Source organism: Erythrolamprus reginae, chromosome 4 (genome assembly GCF_031021105.1).
Source record: "Erythrolamprus reginae isolate rEryReg1 chromosome 4, rEryReg1.hap1, whole genome shotgun sequence".
Taxonomy (NCBI): Eukaryota; Metazoa; Chordata; class Lepidosauria; order Squamata; family Dipsadidae; genus Erythrolamprus; species Erythrolamprus reginae.
In genome coordinates this window covers 24,585,469-24,604,346 of record NC_091953.1, presented here as the reverse complement: position 1 = coordinate 24,604,346, position 18,878 = coordinate 24,585,469, and the positions used below count along the sequence as shown (strand labels likewise).

General features: G+C 37.6%; 1 protein-coding gene across 6 annotated transcripts; it reads left to right on the top strand.

Moving 5' to 3' along the window:
* Positions 1 to 2,658: 2,658 nt before the first annotated feature.
* On the top strand, positions 2,659 to 17,113 carry RNF6 (ring finger protein 6). Of its 6 annotated transcripts, none has more exons than XM_070749824.1 (5): positions 2,659 to 3,421; positions 6,447 to 6,551; positions 9,803 to 9,993; positions 10,609 to 10,701; positions 14,290 to 17,113. In XM_070749824.1, the coding sequence occupies exons 3-5, from the start codon at positions 9,804 to 9,806 to the stop codon at positions 15,909 to 15,911; spliced, it is 1,905 nt and encodes a 634-aa protein (XP_070605925.1). In that variant the 5' UTR covers positions 2,659 to 3,421; positions 6,447 to 6,551; position 9,803; the 3' UTR covers positions 15,912 to 17,113. The 6 variants fall into 6 exon arrangements, with proteins under 6 accessions (XP_070605925.1, XP_070605927.1, XP_070605930.1 ...); XM_070749829.1 differs by having other exon boundaries at positions 2,966 to 3,120; positions 14,641 to 17,113; XM_070749828.1 differs by having other exon boundaries at positions 2,967 to 3,421; positions 14,641 to 17,113.
* Positions 17,114 to 18,878: the final 1,765 nt, after the last annotated feature.

The following is an 18,878-nucleotide window of genomic DNA, read 5'->3' as shown; positions in this document are numbered from 1 at the left end:
AACCCGAGCCCGGAAAAATCTCCCAGGAAATTTGAGAGCGGCACGAAGGTCCGATCAGTTTCCTGCCATTTCTCTCTCTTGCGCAGTGTATGGGAGGCAGCCTTGAGCCAGGTGTATGGGAGACACCTGCTCTTCCATGCTGCCTCAGAATCCCTCTTTTTTTTTTTAAGCCTTAAAGTTTTGAATTTTTTTGATTCCCCTCACCTCACCTTCTTCCTTCGGCAGCGACTTTCTTCCTCCTCCTCCCACCCAAATTCCGAGCTTTTATTTATTTCCTAATGGGTTTGCACGCATTATTTGCTTTTACATTGATTCCTATGGGGAAAATTGCTTCTACTTACAAACTTTTCTACTTAAGAACCTGGTCACAGAACGAATTAAGTTCTTAAGTAGATATTATTTTCCCCATTTATATTATATATTTATATTATATTCCCCATTTTTGCTGCTTGCTTTTTGGCCTTGGGATCTCTCTGGGACAATACAAGTACTTTATGATTCATGTGAGTTCAAATTATGCAATAATGGATTTAGTATGAATTGAAAACTAATGCCTAGTTACATTTAATGCAACCCAAAATTCAGTTAATTCAAGGCTAGTGTGTATGCATTTGAGACAAATACCTGCACAATTGCATTTGAGGTTTCAGACACTGTTAATCTTTCTGAGCAAAATGGAGAAAAAGATTAAATCAGAGGAAACAAGTACAATTTCAAAAAAAGAACAGACTCATTATATTAGAACAAAAATCTATGCATTTCAGTGACATAAACATGATCATAGCATTAAAAAATAGGTGTCGAACTGCATGAATCCATACTGGTAGACTGCTAAATTTAAATTATAAGTGTATTCTTTTACCATTTACTGTAATATTTCAGTATATACAAGAAATTATATTGAAAAATTGTCATTGCCTATTTCCGTCAAGCTGGTACCAATTGCAAAATTTTCCATATTCCAATTTTCCACTTTAAATAGGGCAAATTCAAATAATATGACCACTTTTGGAATTCATTAACTGAACTAATTAATACCTGCCTGTCTTTTCCCGGCTGTCTTTATGTAAGATACTAAATAAAAAAATAGCCAACCACACTATTGCATATGTGTTATGTGAACCACAACAATTGATTTATTTCTTCTGTCTCAAGTGGCATGGAAATCCAGATAATTGGGTTGAGTTACTCTCAGATGAATTAACCATTTTATGAACCTAGCATTAGTATTTAGACTTATATGCCGCTTTACAGTGCTTTACAGACCTCTCTAAGTGGTTTATAGAATAAGCATATTGCCCCCAACAATTTGGATCCTCATTTTACCGACCTTGGAAGGATGGAAGGCTGAGTCAACCTTGAGCCTACTGTTGGCAGCTGGTGATCAGCAGAAGTAGCTGCACTCTAACCACTGAACCACCGAGGTTCTTAGCAAGGGTTTGTATACAGATCAGATACAAAGAACTAGTAGTTATCTTCATGGAAATTCTGCAAAAACAAATGAGTATGATGTCAAATACTTTCATGAATATCCCATGGATCCAATCCTGCTAGGGAGGAATGAAATGCTTTTAAATGTGCTATCCATATAAGTAGTTTGCCATTGTGTTTTTTTTCTTGCTACTTTTCCCATGTTCCGAGGACAGAAAATAGCAATAGCATTAGCAATATAAATAAACTAGATTTTTAATTAGTTAATTCCATTACATTATGTATTGTATATTTTATGTGTTGTGAGCTGCCCCAAGTCCTCCGAGAGTAGTGGCATAGAAATCCATTAAATTAAATTAAATAAAATAGTATGGCCAAGTGTATGAATGGTATGTATACATGCAGATGAGTCAGTCTATTATGGGTTTTAGAGTTTAGATTGCATTTTTGACTTCTTTTTATTTTATTTTATTTTTTGTATTTTATATTATTGTAAGCCACCCCAAGTCCTTCGGGATTGGGCGGCATATAAATAAGAACAAAGATGAAAAGCTTTTTTAGATATGCTAAAATATAGATAGGCAAGAATTAGTTAAATGTTAGACATTCTAAGATTAGGTGAAATATATTCATTTAATTTAGAATGATTTTTATCTGCTATTAACATTTAAGTCTTTATTATGAATTTAAGTTATTATTACTATTAATATAAGAAATAGAGCTAAATTGTAAAAGCATCTATGATACTGATATGAAAATCTGCAAAAAACTTAGAAATGCAAAAGTGATAACACGTAAGGAAAGAGAGAGCAAGGTTATCTCTCTTGTTTTTAAAGGTGTGTGCATATTTTTGTTTGTTACTTATATTTGTATATAATTTTACTTTTTTCTAATAAGGTGGGTAAAATGAGGACCCGGATTGTGGGGGCAATAGGCTGGCTCTGTTAAAAAGTGCTATTACTAACATGTTGTAAGCCGCCCTGAGTCTAAGGAGAAGGGCGGTATAAAAATTGAATAAATAAATAAATAAATAAATAAATGTAAAAAACAAACAAACATATAAACAGACTTACATACCACTTCATAGTACTTTTACAGCCCTCTCTAAGTGGTTTACAGAATCAGCACATTACCCCCAACAATCTAGGTCCTTATTTTAACCACCTGGGAAGGTTGGAAGGCTGAGTCAACCTTGAGCCAGTGATGAGATTTGAACTGCTGAATTACAGCTAGCAGTTAGCTGAAGTAGCCCGCGGTGCTGCACTCTTCTAACCACTGCTCCACCCAGTGGTTGGAGTGCAGCGCTGCATTTAGGATTTCCTGGTTCCCCACCCTAATCTAAGATTAATACCATACTTCGCAGGGCGCCGGCCCCAATCCTAAAATTGCCACCACGACTCGGTTTCCGGGGGGGTCCTTTCGCGAGCTAGCCGGCGGGGGGCGGAGGGGAAAGGCATCCGCCGGTCCGAATAGCCCGACGCTCCTTCCGCTTTCGAGCACAACTTCCTGTATAAAGCCACCGTTGCTTCAGGGCGGGGAAGGGATCGTTCGCGCATGCGCCTTCGGACTGGAACCAAGAGCTCTGGCGTCAGAACCCGACGGGATTGCTTTGCTGCCGCACCTCAACGACTGGTTCGGTAGTTTGGTCTAGTCCCTTTCTTGGAAGCTGCTGCCCGACGAAGATATAACGTAAGCAGCCTTCGGCGGGCACGGGACTAGGTGGGGGTGGGGAGAAGGAGTTGGCGTTTGACCTTTTCCTGCCGAAGAAGCTGTGGTCTTCGGGCTATTGGCTGCTACGGCAACTTGGCTTGAGACTACCGTCCTAAAGGGTACACTGGATGCTGCCCAGCCCTGTTCCTTTCTTCGGTGGATGGCAGCTTGGCCGTGGTGTTAGTCGTTCCCTCCTCCACCCCCGCTCCTCCTCTTAGTCCCCAGGCCGAGGAGGGAAGAGGTCAGCGGCACCAACCAAGACGGAGAGAAACCTAGACAGGTAAAAGAAAAAAGAAACCCTAAATTTGTATATTGTGGATGCCTTACACACACACACACACACACACACACACACTTTTTCGTGCATATATATATATATATATACATATATACACACACACACATATACACACATGTGCGCACGCACGCACGCACACACACATACATATGAGTGCGTGTGTGGCCGAAATATTGCTAACCTAGTCTCCATTAATTTTAAAAATTCAGCAAAAACATGTGACACACACACACACACACTTTTATATATATATATGTGTGTGTGTGTGTGTGTGTATCACATGTTTTTGCTGAATTTTTAAAATTAAGGGAGACTAGGATAGTGCTATTTTGGCCTTGTTCTGGCCTCATCAGCTAGCCATACCCTTACTGGGATATTTACAGAATAGAGTTTGTTGGCTATGAACAAATTAACTGCCTTGAAATGGCCCTGTGTTGGGCCTAGAGAGGCAAAAAGGAGCTGTGACGTTCCTTCAATAAACCAGGGTCATTCGTAGTTTTTCAAGGGTACAGGTATGACAGTTTTAGCATATTCGGGTTTCTTCTTGTGTAGGATTCAGATATTTCTGGCATATATATATATCACATGTTTTTGCTGAATTTTTAAAATTAAGGGAGACTAGGATATCGCTATTTCGGCCTAGTCTCCCTTAATTTTAAAAATTCAGCAAAAACATGTGATACATACAGAACATAGTTTGTTGGCTATGAACAAATTAACTGCCTTGAAATGGCCCTGGGTTGGGCCTATAGGCAAAAAGGAACCGTGACCTTCCTTCAATATACCAGGGTGATCCAACAGAAAGAATATATATATGGATATATATATATGTAGATTGTTCTGAGTTCGGGTTTTGCCCTGTGTAATATGGAATATTTCCATATTTACAGCAACACGAAGCTTAAAACTTCAGCCTGATGATGATGAATGTGATTTCACCGAAACGTCGCATAGACATGCAAAATATTACACAGGGCAAAACCCGAACTCAGAACAATCTACATACATATACCCGTGAAAATCTACGAAAACGTATATATATATATATATGTAGATTGTTCTGAGTTTGGGTTTTGCCCTGTGTAATATTTTGCATGTTTATGCGACGTTTCGGTGAAATCGCATCCACCATCATCAGGCTGAAGTTTCCAAGGTTCGTGCTGTTGTAAAATGTAAAATATATATACGTTTTCGTAGATTTTCACGGGATTTTAAGCTGAATTTGAAAATTAAGGGAGACTAGGATAGATCTATTTCGGCCTTATTTTGGCCTCATCAGCTAGCCATACCCACTGGGACTTGAACCTGCAACCTTTGCCTTGTAAGGCAGAGAATTAACCTCTAGGCTACAGTACCCAATCCCTTCAGCTCTGTACCAGGGAAGGGTTACATTTTGTGTCGAATCACCCTGGTATATTGAAGGAACATCACAGCTCCTTTTTTGCCTCTCGGCCCAACCCAGGGCCATTTCCAAGGCAGTTAATTTTATTGATAGCCGACAATTCTATCTGTATGTGTCACATGTTTAAGCTGAATTTGAAAATTAAGGGAGACTAGGATAGATCTATATATATATATATCAGTGCAAAAGCTCCTTTGTTTTTAGTATTAATAATTAGCAGTAGTAATAGATTAATAATCTGTACCTGGAAAAGAAAAAGGGGAGAGGAAACCCTAAATTGGTATTATTCCTCCCATTTATTCAGTCTGCAAAAGCTGATGCTACGGTGAAGTTGCTGCTAGACTGCAAGCTCCTTTGTATTTAGTAGTAATAATTAATAATTAGCAGTAGTAATAGATTAATAATCTGTACCTGGAAAAGAAAAAAGGGAGAGGAAACCCTAAATTGGTATTATTCCTCCCATTTATTCAGTCTGCAAAAGCTGATTCTATGGTGAAGTTGCTGCTAGACTGCAAGCTCCTTTGTTGTAGAAAGAGATTAATAATCTGTACCAGGAAAAGAAAAAAAATATTTATTATTTATTAGTTAAATTTGTATGCCGCCCAACTCCCTGAGGACTCTCGGTGGCTCACAATCCAAAAGAACAACATATTAACAACATTAATATTAAATTTATAAAAGGGGAACAATTTAAAAAGTCAGTTTGAAACCCATAATAAAACCATACCGGTATGTTTCTTTTATGGACGGATCTAGATGGTCCCAGGTCTACCGGCAAAGCCAGGTCTTTACAGCTTTCTAGAAAGCCAGCAGGGTGGGGGTAGTACAAATCTCAGGAGGCAGCTGGTTCCAGAGAGCTGGAGCCGCCACAGAGAAGGCCCTCCATTGCGGCCCCGCTGGCACTGTTTAGCTGATGGGACCCGGAGAAGGCCAACCCTTGTGGATCCTTATCGGTTGCTGGGAGCTATGCAGAAGAAGGCGGTCCCAAAGATAGTCTGGCCCTAAAAACGAAGAGGAAACCCTAAATTGTTATTATTCCTCCCATTTATTCACAAAATATATTGTAAGATGCTTTGGGAAAGGATCAGTCTGCAAAAGCTTATGCTACAGTGAAATTATCATTCTGTAAAAGTGCCTTTATAGTAATAGTTTAAATATCAGTTCCTGGGGAAAGCCTCTTTCATGCTGGGTGGAAGAAGAGAGCCACACAATCCCCAAATTGCTAGGATCCTTGGATAAGGTATTTACTTAGTCCTTTTCCAGAGTTATCAATGCCTGTTTATTTGCTGTTTCCTGAAACTAGTTCTTGGCAAAGGAATGAAGACACTTCATTTCATCTTGCTCTTAACCCTGTTGTGTAGGGCAGGAAGTTAGTAGTGGAATGTCAGGTTTAACGAGTTTTGTGGATTAGTTGGATATTTATTTGCTGGGATGGCATCCCAAAACTTACCATTCCTCCAATTATTCACACAAGGGAGAGGGTTGTCAAGATTTAATATTATAGTATATGAATATTTAATATGAATATCTGTAAAAAAAGAGCATCACAAAGATTTCAGTCTGATATGAGTGGATATGTACTTGTTCTGCTTTATGTCATGACAGGTTCTTATTTCTAAAACTACATGACTTGTACAGATATATCTCCTATCACTGCATTTTTAAAAGAAGTAGCATCTTCTAAAAAGTGAATCTATAGACACAATAGAGGTGAGTCGATGATTCTCCAGATCAATATTTTTTTTGGGGGGGGGGGGGATTTGTCTGTTTTTATTTTATCATGAATAGGAATCGTATATATAATCCAAATTCAATTCCCTGTTCAAAGAACTCTGGGAAACTGAACATGCTCAGTAAACCTCAGGATTATCAACATTACACAGGGTTAATATCACCATTATCTCTCCTTAGGAAAATAGAAGGGGTGGGAAAGGCAATATTAATTTGAAAACTGTTTTAACTGTTGATTCTTCATCTTTGGAACTTTTATAGGCTTTTAAATACCTGAATGCATTTATTTTTTTAAATAAATTCTGCAAATAAATAAATTCCTCTAATTCTGAAAATAAATAAATCTTACCCATAAGTTCTTTACTCTCTTAATTATTGAAATTAATTGTCTAACGAGGTATTTCTGTGTAATACAATTTTGGTATTTGGCAATGGCGGGTGGCCATATTACCTGGTAGCTTATCAAATAATTTTCACAAGTCTTTAAATGTAAAATGCATGAAATTATTCTTAACAAGGCTTTGCAGGATATACAGTATAACTGTTGAAGGAATGAGTGATGATCAATCTGCATTCGAAATTAAGGATGCTTCTCTGCCTTTACAATGAGTGATAGAGACTTGACATACTGTGGTACAGTTAGAGTCTTCGGAGAGGGGCGGCATACAAATCTAATAAATTATTATTATTATTATTAATAGAGGGTCTGCTGAAAGTTCCTTTGTGATGTTTGCAGACAAAGAATGACATGGCAGATTTTATCTAGCTTATGGAATAGGGTCCACTTTATGGAATAGTCTGCCTGGAAGTATGTGCACCTTTCTGCACTTGGTGTATGTGTAACTTTTGCACTACTTTCTGCAGTTCTACAAACAGATTAAAACGGGGGTCCCCAAACTTGGCAACTTTAAGACTTGTGGACTTCAACTCCCAGAATTCTCCAGCCATCTATGCTATGCTGGCTGAAGAATTCTGGGAGTTGAAGTCCACAAGTCTTAAAGTTGCCAAGTTTGAAGACCTCTGATTTAAAACTTAACATTTCAGTGCAGTTTCTATCCCAGCTGATTGAATATGGGAGCCTGTCATCTGAAGTTTTATTTTTTTTTATTTTCTATGTATATATTTTTCTTTTGATGCTACAGTATTCTGATTAGCTATTACTGACTTTTCCTTTTTGTCTGATATTGAAGATTCCCCTAAAGAAATACCGTAGATTAAGAAAAGTGTAATGACGTGTAATGCTGTTTAGAATAAACTATATTTTATAGCATTGATACATAATCATACATACATAAATTATGATATGGTCATACATAAATAATGATACTTTGTAGCATAATAGCATTTTGTAATATGAATTGTTATCAGTAAGAGTTAGGCCAAAAAAAATAAATCTCTAGCACTGAACTCTAATATCAAATAAGAACTTGAAATTCTACACGTTTACTGTGAAATAATTTATATTGTGTACATTGGAACTGAATTCATAATGTGCCACAAAAAATCATTTTTTCATGGTTCATTGCATGCATATATTGAATCAACAAACATAGGGTGTCTCAAAAATTGTATAGATGTTTTAAATAATTATAAACTTGGTGTTTATTATCATTTTATTTCAAAAATGTAAAAATATTTACAAGTATCATTTTATTGTTTTTATTGTTTTTATTGTTTTTATTTGTTTTTGAAGGTTAGTCTGGCTGTCATTATTGTGTTCAGGGATTGAATCTGCAAAATAAACACAAACAGTTTAATTATTGGCTACTTACAATTATTTAAAATTAGTTAAAATGCAGTGGGGGAAAAAATAAAATACTTGTAAATATTTTTACATTTTTGAAATAATAAAATAATAATAAATACCAAGTTTACAATTATTTAAAATGTGTATACACATTTTTTTGGGACACCCTGTATGTGAACAAGTGTTATTGTTTCTTCTTTACTAACTTTAAAACCATACGGAACATTCAATTTGTAAGTCACTTGCTTTCTTTTTCTTCCCTTTTTAAAAGCTGAGAAGTTTGTGCAGTTTTTATTGGATAAAGTCACTCAGATTGGGACAGACCTGGACTCTGATTGGGCAATTTTGACCCGAGTTAACAGGGGCAGGTTTTAGTCCGATTGTGTGGGATGAGTTTGAGTCTGTGACTCCTGAGGAAGTTGACAAGGCAGTAGGAGCAATGAGTCCCTCCACTTGTTTCTTGGGCCCGTGTCCCTCCTGGCTGGTTTCTGCCAGCAGAGAGGTGATACAAGGTGGCTACAGGCTATAATTAATTCATCCTTGAGAGAGGGGTCTTTCCTGGTTAAAGCAAGCAATTGTGAGACCTCCCCTCCAGAAGTCTTCCATGGATCCAGGAGATCTAAAGACCTTTCGTCCAGTCTCCAACCTACCGTTTGCAGGTAAAGCTGTGGAGAAAGTGGTGTTACTCCAGCTCCTGTGGTCACTGGATGAAACAGATTATCTAGACCCGTTCAGGGCTGGTGATAGCACAGAAACTGCTTTGGTCATGCTAATGGATAATCTCTAGCGAGCCTGAGACCGAGGGTCACTCCTCTATCTTATTTATTTATTTATTATTTAGATTTGTATGCCGCCCCTCTCCGCAAACTCGGAGCGGCTCACAACAATCTTGGTGCTACTTGACCTCTCAGTGGCGTTCAATACCTTTGGTATACTTCTGGGACAACTGAGGGTGTTGGGAGTGGGAGGCTATGGTGGTTCTCCTCTTATCTCTCTGGCCGGTCACAGTCTGTGTTAGGAGGAGGACAGAGATTGACCCCTAGACCCCTCATTTGTGGGTTCCCTCAGGTCTTAGTTCTCTCTCCCCTCCTATTTAATATCTACATGAAACCCCTGGGTGAGATCATCAGTCGGGCTCCTTCAGGTTCCATTTACTAAGCAATGTTGACTGGGGGAGAGCCTTCTCTGTGGTTGCCCCAGCCCTCTGGAATTCGCTGCCCCTTGAGATTAGGACTATCCCTATTCCGTAAAGCAGTGAAAACTTGGCTCTTCCAGCAGGCCTGGGGCCGTTGATCTCACTATTATATCTTTATAAGATCCGACCAGAATGAAAGATGTATATGTTTTTAAATTGCTTTTTAATGATCTTGATATTTATGATGTTTTTATTTTTGTTGTGAGCCGCCCAGAATCCTTTGGGAGCTGGGCAGCATACAAATTTAATAAATAAAAATAAATTTTAAAAATAGTTTATTTCTTCCAGAATGGCTTGTTCCAGAAGTTGTTCGGGAGAAAATGGAGAACAGACCACTTCGCAGAGTAACAGTGGTGACAATGAGAGGCAATGGCAGCAGGAACGCCTCATCAGAGAGGAAGCTTATTATGAATTCATTAATGCACTTAGTGACGAAGATTACAGATTAATGAGGGATTGCAACCTTCTTGGGACTCCAGGTGACTTTTAGTTTAAAATACTTTATATCTAGTGCAATACTGACTTATCTGCAATTTGATAATTAAAATGAATTCAAATAATACTTTAGCTTTTATGTTCAAATTGGACACAGGATTTACTGTATCATGTAACATGGTAGATAAATGATACCAATTTATTACTTAAATGCCCTGAGTCTTAGTGAGAAATACATTTAATTCTATTTATTTAAATGTTATTTCATTAATTATACTGTTAACCAGGATTTTTAAAATATGTATTGCAAATTCTTTTCATTTAATCTTTTTTAGTTGATTTTGGATAAAGTTTACAGAAAATATATACAAAGTAGAGCAAATAAAGTTTCTTAAATCTCAGATAACTGCATTGCACAGAAGAAATACACAATAGTTTGAGGTTATTTGCCTTTGTAGGCAAATGACTTATAATTGCAAGGAAAAGTTATGAAAGATTTTGCAGTTTATGCGTATTAATAGGTTGTGTGTTTTTAGCCATCCTGGTTTTTCATTTATTTATTTAAAAAAATATTCAATTGTAATAACACTTATTGTTTTGTCTGTTCGTGTGCATTCAGATAATAAATAAAATTAACAGCTTAAAACAAATTGTTTTAGGGGAAATAACAGCAGATGAGCTTCAGCAACGTTTACAAAATGCAAAGGAAAATCAGTCATCCCAGTCTGAGCCAGAAAATAGAGAATGGGAAGGTAATACTTCTGGATGTAAATTCTTTCTATCTATCTATCTATCTATCTATCTATCTATCTATCTATCTATCTATCTATCTATCTATCTATCTATCTATCTATCTCTTTATATCTATATCTATCTAGGGGAAGGTTTGGTAGGGAAGGTTTGCCTATTTGCCGATGACTCTAAAGTGTGCAATAGGGTTGATATTCCTGGAGGCGTCTGTAATATGGTAAATGATTTAGCTTTACTAGATAAATGGTCAAAGCAATGGAAACTGCAGTTTAATGTTTCCAAATGTAAAATAATGCACTTGGGGAAAAGGAATCCTCAATCTGAGTATTGTATTGGCAGTTCTGTGTTAGCAAATACTTCAGAAGAAAAGGATTTAGGGGTAGTGATTTCTGACAGTCTCAAAATGGGTGAACAGTGCAGTCAGGTGGTAGGGAAAGCAAGTAGGATGCTTGGCTGCATAGCTAGAGGTATAACAAGCAGGAAGAGGGAGATTATGATCCCACTATATAGAATGCTGGTGAGACCACATTTGGAATACTGTGTTCAGTTCTGGAGACCTCACCTACAAAAAGATATTGACAAAATTGAACAGGTCCAAAGACGGGCTACAAGAATGGTGGAAGGTCTTAAGCATAAAATGTATCAGGAAAGACTTAATGAACTCAATCTGTATAGTCTGGAAGACAGAAGGAAAAGGGGGGGACATGATCGAAACATTTAAATATATTAAAGGGTTAAATAAGGTCCAGGAGGGAAGTGTTTTTAATAGGAAAGTGAACACAAGAACAAGGGGACACAATCTGAAGTTAGTTGGGGGAAAGATCAAAAGCAACCTGAGAAAATATTATTTTACTGAAAGAGTAGTAGATCCTTGGAACAAACTTCCAGCAGACGTGGTTGGTAAATCCACAGTAACTGAATTTAAACATGCCTGGGATAAACATATATCCATCCTAAGATAAAATACAGAAAATAGTATAAGGGCAGACTAGATGGACCATGAGGTCTTTTTCTGCCGTCAGACTTCTATCTATCTATCTATCCATCCATCCATCCATCCATCCATCCATCCATCCATCCATCCATCCATCCATCCATCCATCTATCTCTTTATATCTATAACTATCTATCTATCCATCCATCCATCCATCCATCCATCCATCCATCCATCCATCCATCTATCTCTTTATATCTATAACTATCTATCTATCTATCTATCTATCTATCTATCTATCTATCTATCTATCTATCTATCTATCTCTTTATATCTATATCTATCTGTCTATCTATATCTTTATCTCTCTCTCTCTCTCTCTCTATCTCATCTATCTATCTATCTATCTATCTATCTATCTATCTATCTATTTGTTCCTTCCTTTCCTTTCCTTTCTTTTCCTTGCTTTTTCTTTTAATTAATATAGTTCTGTAGAAAAATGCAATTTATATATACAGTATATGCTTCAGAATATAATGGAATGGAATGGAATAGAATAGAATTCTTTAATGGCCAAGTGTGATTGGACACACAAGGAAAGAAACCAGGCAGATTGTGTATATCTATTAATGTTCAAGTCTTCTGTGTCAGAAGGTTTGTATAGTTGTGTATCAGCTGGAGTATTGGTGCTGAAAGGGAAAAAAGGTTTATCTTTGTTATTTTGCTTTTTCTCCAGGACTTCTATACATAATATTTCTTCCTCCAAGCAAACGTCATAGGTTTAGGATAGGATAGGATAGGATAGAATTCTTTGTTAGCCAAGTGAGATTGGACACACAAGGAATTTGTCTTTGGTTCATATGCTCTCAGTGTATATAAAAGAAAAGATACATTTGTCAAGAATCACGACGTACAACACTTAAGGATTGTCAATATTTATTAGAATCGTCAGTCAACATGCTTCATGAGCTTCTCTCAGGCTAAGGAAGAAGATTATTTGTAGATAACTATAAATGGGAATTAAAGAAAAAAAGGGTTGGAATTTTGAAAATAGTGCTTGTGGAAAATGTTTGATACTTTATTTTTAGGGGGAAAGCTGCAAAACATCTATGCTATATCTGTTGCTATAATGAGCCTATTTGTTTAGAAAGTGATTGGCCCAAGGTGGTCTTCATAACTAAGGCGGGACTAGAACTCACAATCTTTTGGTCTGCATCTTGGTGCCTTAACCACTAAACCAAACTACATCTCTGATGTAGCTGGTGAATGTTTAGATGGAAGGTGAAGACTAACCAGCATACCTTGTTAGAAGGGATAGATATTCTGTGTTTTTCAGAAGCATTAAGAATGCATATTGTTAAGGTTTAAAAAATCATCTAAAATAAATTGCAATTGAAAAATCTAGGGATATTTCAGATCATATAATTTTTTTACTCTTCTCTTTAACTACCCATCTTATTATGAATTTTGCTTATTATGAGATGGGGTACTATTTTATATTCTTTCTTCTTATACAGTGGGCCAAATTAAAAACTTTAGAGAGTACCTGAAATTAGTCAGTTAATTGACATAAAATTTTACAAACAACTGTTATTAATTTTGAAAAAAAGCTTATTCAAAACATGGTTGATAATATAGTATATGTAAATATACACCTATAATCTCTATCCTATTTTGGGTAATTGACATAGTTCATGTATTACAGTATTGAAAGCAATTACTGGTTTTTGATATGAAAATAGAAATTGTATTTAGCTCATTGTGGTGAAATAGTATAGTATAGAACAGTGTTTCCCAACCTTGGCAACTTGAAGATATTTGGACTTCAACTCCCAGAATTCCCCAGCCATTGAATGCTGGCTGGGGAATTCTGGGAGTTGAAGTCCAGGTATCTTCAAGTTGCCAAGGTTGGGAAACACTGGTATAGAAAAGTACAGTGGTACCTCTATGTAAGAACACCTCTAAAGAACCTTTCTAGATAAGAACCGGGTGTTCAAGGGTTTTTTTGCTTCTACTTAAGAACCATTTTCTGCTTAAGAACCCAAGCCTGGAAAAATTTCCCAGGAAATTTGAGAGCGGCACGAAGGCCCAGCCAGTTTCCTGCCTTTCCCCCTTTAATCCCGGCCATCTTGGGCTTTTCTGGGCTGCCAGAGGAGCCTTTCAGTGGCACTTAAGGAGGCTTTGGCAGCCCACAGCAGAGCATATTCCTTTCTTTGGGCGCCGCCTCAGAGTCCCTCTTTTTTTTTTTTTTTTAAAGAAAAGCCTTAAAGTTTTGGATTTTTTTTATTCCTCTCACCTCACCTTCTTCCTTCGGCAGCGACTGTCCTCCTCCTCTTCTTCCTCCTCCTCCTCCCACCCAAATTCCAAGCTTTTATTTCTTTCCTAATGGGTTTGCATACATTATTTGCTTTTACATTGATTCCTATGGGAAAAATCGCTTCTACTTAAGAACTTTTCTACTTAAGAACCTGGTCACAGAACGAATTAAGTTCTTAAGTAGAGGTACCACTGTATATTGGATTACACTTCATATTATTTCTCTAAGGAGCATGTATTGATATTTATTTATTTATTAAGTGAGCCCCATACTTAATTGCCTTATCTAAATTAAATCAAAATAAAACTCCTAAAAATGTGTTTCTTTAATTACTCACAGATTCAGAGATGCTTGGGCAAAACATAACCAGCAACTCCTTGCTTGAGTGGCTGAACACATTTCATCATACAGGAAATTCCACACACAGCGGCCAGAGTGGAAACCAGAGTTGGAGAGCTGTAAGCCAGGCAAACCCAACTAGTGGAGAATTCCGATTTAATCTTGAAATAAACATAAACCATGAACAGAACAATGATATTACTCCTGGGGAACAAGTGAATGAGTTCCCACAGGGCCATTCCAGTAGAATGCCTGTGGAAAATAGACCTGCAGTTGCAAATAGTCCAGTAGCTAGCCGAACTCGGAGCAGGACATTAGCTAATTCTGTTGGTCATGGATTTGTCTCATCAGGAATTGGAAACTCTAGTGGTTTGCTGACTCAGAATGCTGAAGAAAATTCTCGATTCTTCTCTGGACGACTTGGAGCTAGAAGTTCAGCAAGTTCAACCGCTAGCAGCCTTTTAGACGACAATGAACACAACATCATTAGGCAAAGGAGAACACAGAGAATGACTCCAGTAAGATATCACCCAGGGAGAGCTAGAACTCGAAGAAATTCAAGGCAAAGGACGGAGGTTTTAAGATTAAGATCAACTTTTAGAGGGCAATTCCAATCTCTCTTGGAAAACTGGCAGCCAGTCAATATACAACAAATACCCGCAGGAGTTAATAGGGCACACACAACCCAGCCTCCTCCAGAGGAAACTGAGGAGCAAGCCTCATCACTGGGTGTATCTTTGGAGGAGGAAGGACCCGCAAGAACCGCAGCTGCATCTAGAAGTCACCCTAGTATTTCATTAAATCTTCAGGTGAGGAGAATCCGTCCCAGAGAAAACGGAGATCGTGACAGTATTGCTTCCAGAACGCGTGCCAGAGCGGGCACGGCAGACAACTCGGCGACTCTCGAAAACGATACCGACAGATTTGTTCACAACATTTTACGGGGCGAACATGCAGGAATACGGACATTCATTAACACTGTGCGGATACCTCTTCACGGGGAATCCGAAACTCAAGTTGGTGAGCTTTCATCTGAGACTATCAGATCCATTTTAAGGCAAATTATGATTGGATTTGGAGAGCTAAGTTCCTTAATGGATACAGAAACAGGTTCTGAAACGGAGGGGAATACTCAGCCCTTGTCAGAAGCACAGCCCCCAGCGCCTAACTTGGACACTCTAAATAATATCGATGTGTTTAATGCGACTTTGCCTAGGGATAGATTAACTGAACAGGGTATCGGGGAAAGGCAGGGAGAAGCAAATTCTACCCAACACCCTCAACATAATAACCCCCCAAATAGCAGAGCTTCATTTGTTGAAAATGGAACGCTTCCCATGCTTCGCCTTATCCCTTATCTTTTATTACAAGAAGATTTCAGGGAGAACTTGAGAGGGTTGACCAAAGACCAGATTGATAATCTTTCTACCCGGATTTATGAGAATCCCCATTCCGATGATGACGAAATAAGTAAGACGTGTAGCGTGTGCATTAATGATTATGCGGTAGGAAACAAGCTAAGGCAGTTACCATGCATGCACGAATTCCATTTTCATTGTATTGATCGGTGGCTTTCTGAAAATTCCACTTGCCCAATTTGTCGGCAACCTGTAGTAACTTAATATTGCAAGTAGTAGAAGAATCATCAAATCCAGAGGTCATTTTTTTGTAAATTGAATTTGAATAAGAGAGGATGTTTTAGATATGCTTAAAGTAGGAGAAAAAGGACCGTCCTAACTTCCAAGTACAGATATGAGGTATAAGAGTAAATATTCAAATTACCTTAATGAAATTATATTTTTCTATATAATTTTGTTATGCATAGCACTTGTGTAATTCAGGAGCTTATGTTATTAATAACGAACTTTTTATTGAGATTTCCATTTGTTTGCTGCAGTTATAAAATAATGTTATTCTATAAAATATCCCCCTTTCGAGTTGCCAAATAACGAACATTGGGGCACCTGGCTAAAAGGTACTTGCTATTTGAAGTGCTTTTCATATACAGTGTATGTTTTTATGGACTACACTGCATATTTGGCTTTATTTAAATGTTTTATAGAAGTTTTGCATGCTTTTCATACAGTTTTTCATCGATACATTAAGATTTCAATCTTAAGATCAACTGAAATTTAATCCACTCAACTGGTTTGGACAGTCCATATTTTAGCATATATAGCCATGAAGTTAGAGCGGACGATTGCTAATTCATACTTGTCACTTCTCTGGTCATTTCAGAATATTCAGAAAGGAAAGCATCTATTTAATATGGCCATGTAGCACTTTGGCTACAAAAAGGGAAATGATGCTTTGGAATGTTGCAGGGAGGCTCATGTGGCCCTTGGCAACTTCTTGAAAGTGTGGTGTCTTTTCTTTGATCATACACCCATCTTTGTTCCAGATTAGTATAATCCCAGTTTAGCCTTGGGAAAGAGGCTTTAGTTAAACGAGTTGTTAAAAAATTATTGATACCCAAGCACAGCACTGTGTTCCTTTCAAACCCAAAGCAGTGCACGCCCAACGTATGTAATGTATTTGACAAACATGAAGACAGACTAACTTTAAAATAATTTTTATTTGTACATGAACAATGATCGTATTTTCTTAACGCCATGCATGGTTCCTTTTTTAAAAAAATAAGCAATACTATCAGTTTGCTGTGAACAAAAAGCATGTAATTATTGTTATCTTAAAATGGAGAACTTCCAGAGGACTTTGCTGTTAAGAGAAAATGTATGTTTACTGTAAGATACTAGAAATGTCTGTAAGCTTGGGTTGAAGGCATATTATACCAATATCTAATAAAGAAATAAAACTACAAAAATGGAGAAGCTGTGAATCATTTATATCATCTAAAATATGAGTGCCAAAATTGATGTACAGTGTTCCCTCGATTTTTGCAGGGGATGCGTTCCAAGACCGCCTGCAAAAGTCGAATTTCCGCAAAGTAGAGATGCGGAAGTAAATACACCATTTTTGGCTATGGACAGTATCACAAGCCATCCCTTAACACTTTAAATCCCTAAATTACCATTTCCCATTCCCTTAACAACCATTTACTCATCATTATTACTGGTACTCACCGTTGAATAAGATACTTAGTGATCCTGATATTTATAAATATAATTATTTATTAATAATTATTATTTTTTTGTTATTTATTTGCAAAAATTGGTTTGGTGATGACATATGTCATCGGGCAGGAAAAACCGTGGTATAGAAAAAAACCCACAAAGTATTTTTTTAATCAATATTTTTTGAAAAACTGTGGTATAGGCTGTTCGCAAAGTTCGAACCCCCAGAAATCAAGGGAACACTGTATTGCTCGTTTCCTTCTTGCAGCTAGTTGAACCTGTTGAGCTTGGTTTGTAGTAAATAGCTTAAGGACAAGCGTATATCCATTAGTTTCAGAATGTTTTGTATGTTGTTTCCCCATAGAATGGGGCGAACAGTCTAGGAAGCCAGAGCATTTCCTGAAATAATGTTTCTCTTGCAGTAGTACATATGTATCCTTTTTGATCATGGTAAACATGGGCCAGCAATCCACTCTAGATATTAAATTTATAAATAGCAATAGCATTTAGATTTACAATGGTACCTCTACTTAAGAATGCCTCTCTACTTAACAACTTTTCTAGATGAGAACTGGGTGCTCAAGATTTTTTGGCCTCTACTTAAGAACCATATTCTACTTAAGAACCCGAGCCCAGAAAAATTTCCCAGTAAATTTGAGAGCAGCACGAAGACCCAACCAGTTTCCTGCCATTCCCCCTTTAATCCCAGCCATCTTAATCCCAGCCAGAGGAGCCTTTCGGTGGCGCTTAAGGAGGCTTTGGCAGCTCAGAGCAAACAGAGGTTTTCCTTTCTCTGGGCGAGGGAATAAACCACTTCACTTTGGTGACTCCCTCGCGTTCCTCCCATACACCCAGCGCAAGGTTGCCTCCCGGAGCGTCTGGCTGCAGAAAGGCAAAAGGGGGCGCTCACCTCACCTTCCTTCAGCAGCGACTGTCCTCTTCTTCCTCCCCCTCCCATCCAAATTGAGCTTTTATTTCTTTCCTAATGGGTTTCCAAGCATTATTTGCTTTTACATTGATTCCTATGGGAAAAATTGCTTCTACTTAACGTTTCTACTTAAGAACCTGGTCACGGAACGAATTTAGTTCTTAAGTAGAGGCACCACTGTATATACTACTTCATAGTAGTATGGATGGATCATGGATAGTCTTTTTCTCTCCTTGCTTATATCTCCAACAAAAATAATGCTCACTGGGTCCCCTTTTATTGTTTCCTCAATTTAAAAAAAGTCTACACAAATATTTCCTGTTCTTTATCTATACTGACCTCTAGTGTTTTCAACAAACTGAGCATTAAATCCGAATACAAAGCAGAACACAGAAATTCATAGAGGTATCCCTGAATTAGAACCACAGCCGAGCCTAGAATTTTGGTTGCAAGTCATTGCTGCTGTTGAGCATGTAACCTGACTCAATTTTACAATCATTTTTACAATGTTATTAAGCCAGTGGCTGGTTGCAAATCACATGGTTTTTAGGTGTTGATGTTAAATGAATCCAGCATATCCAATGGGC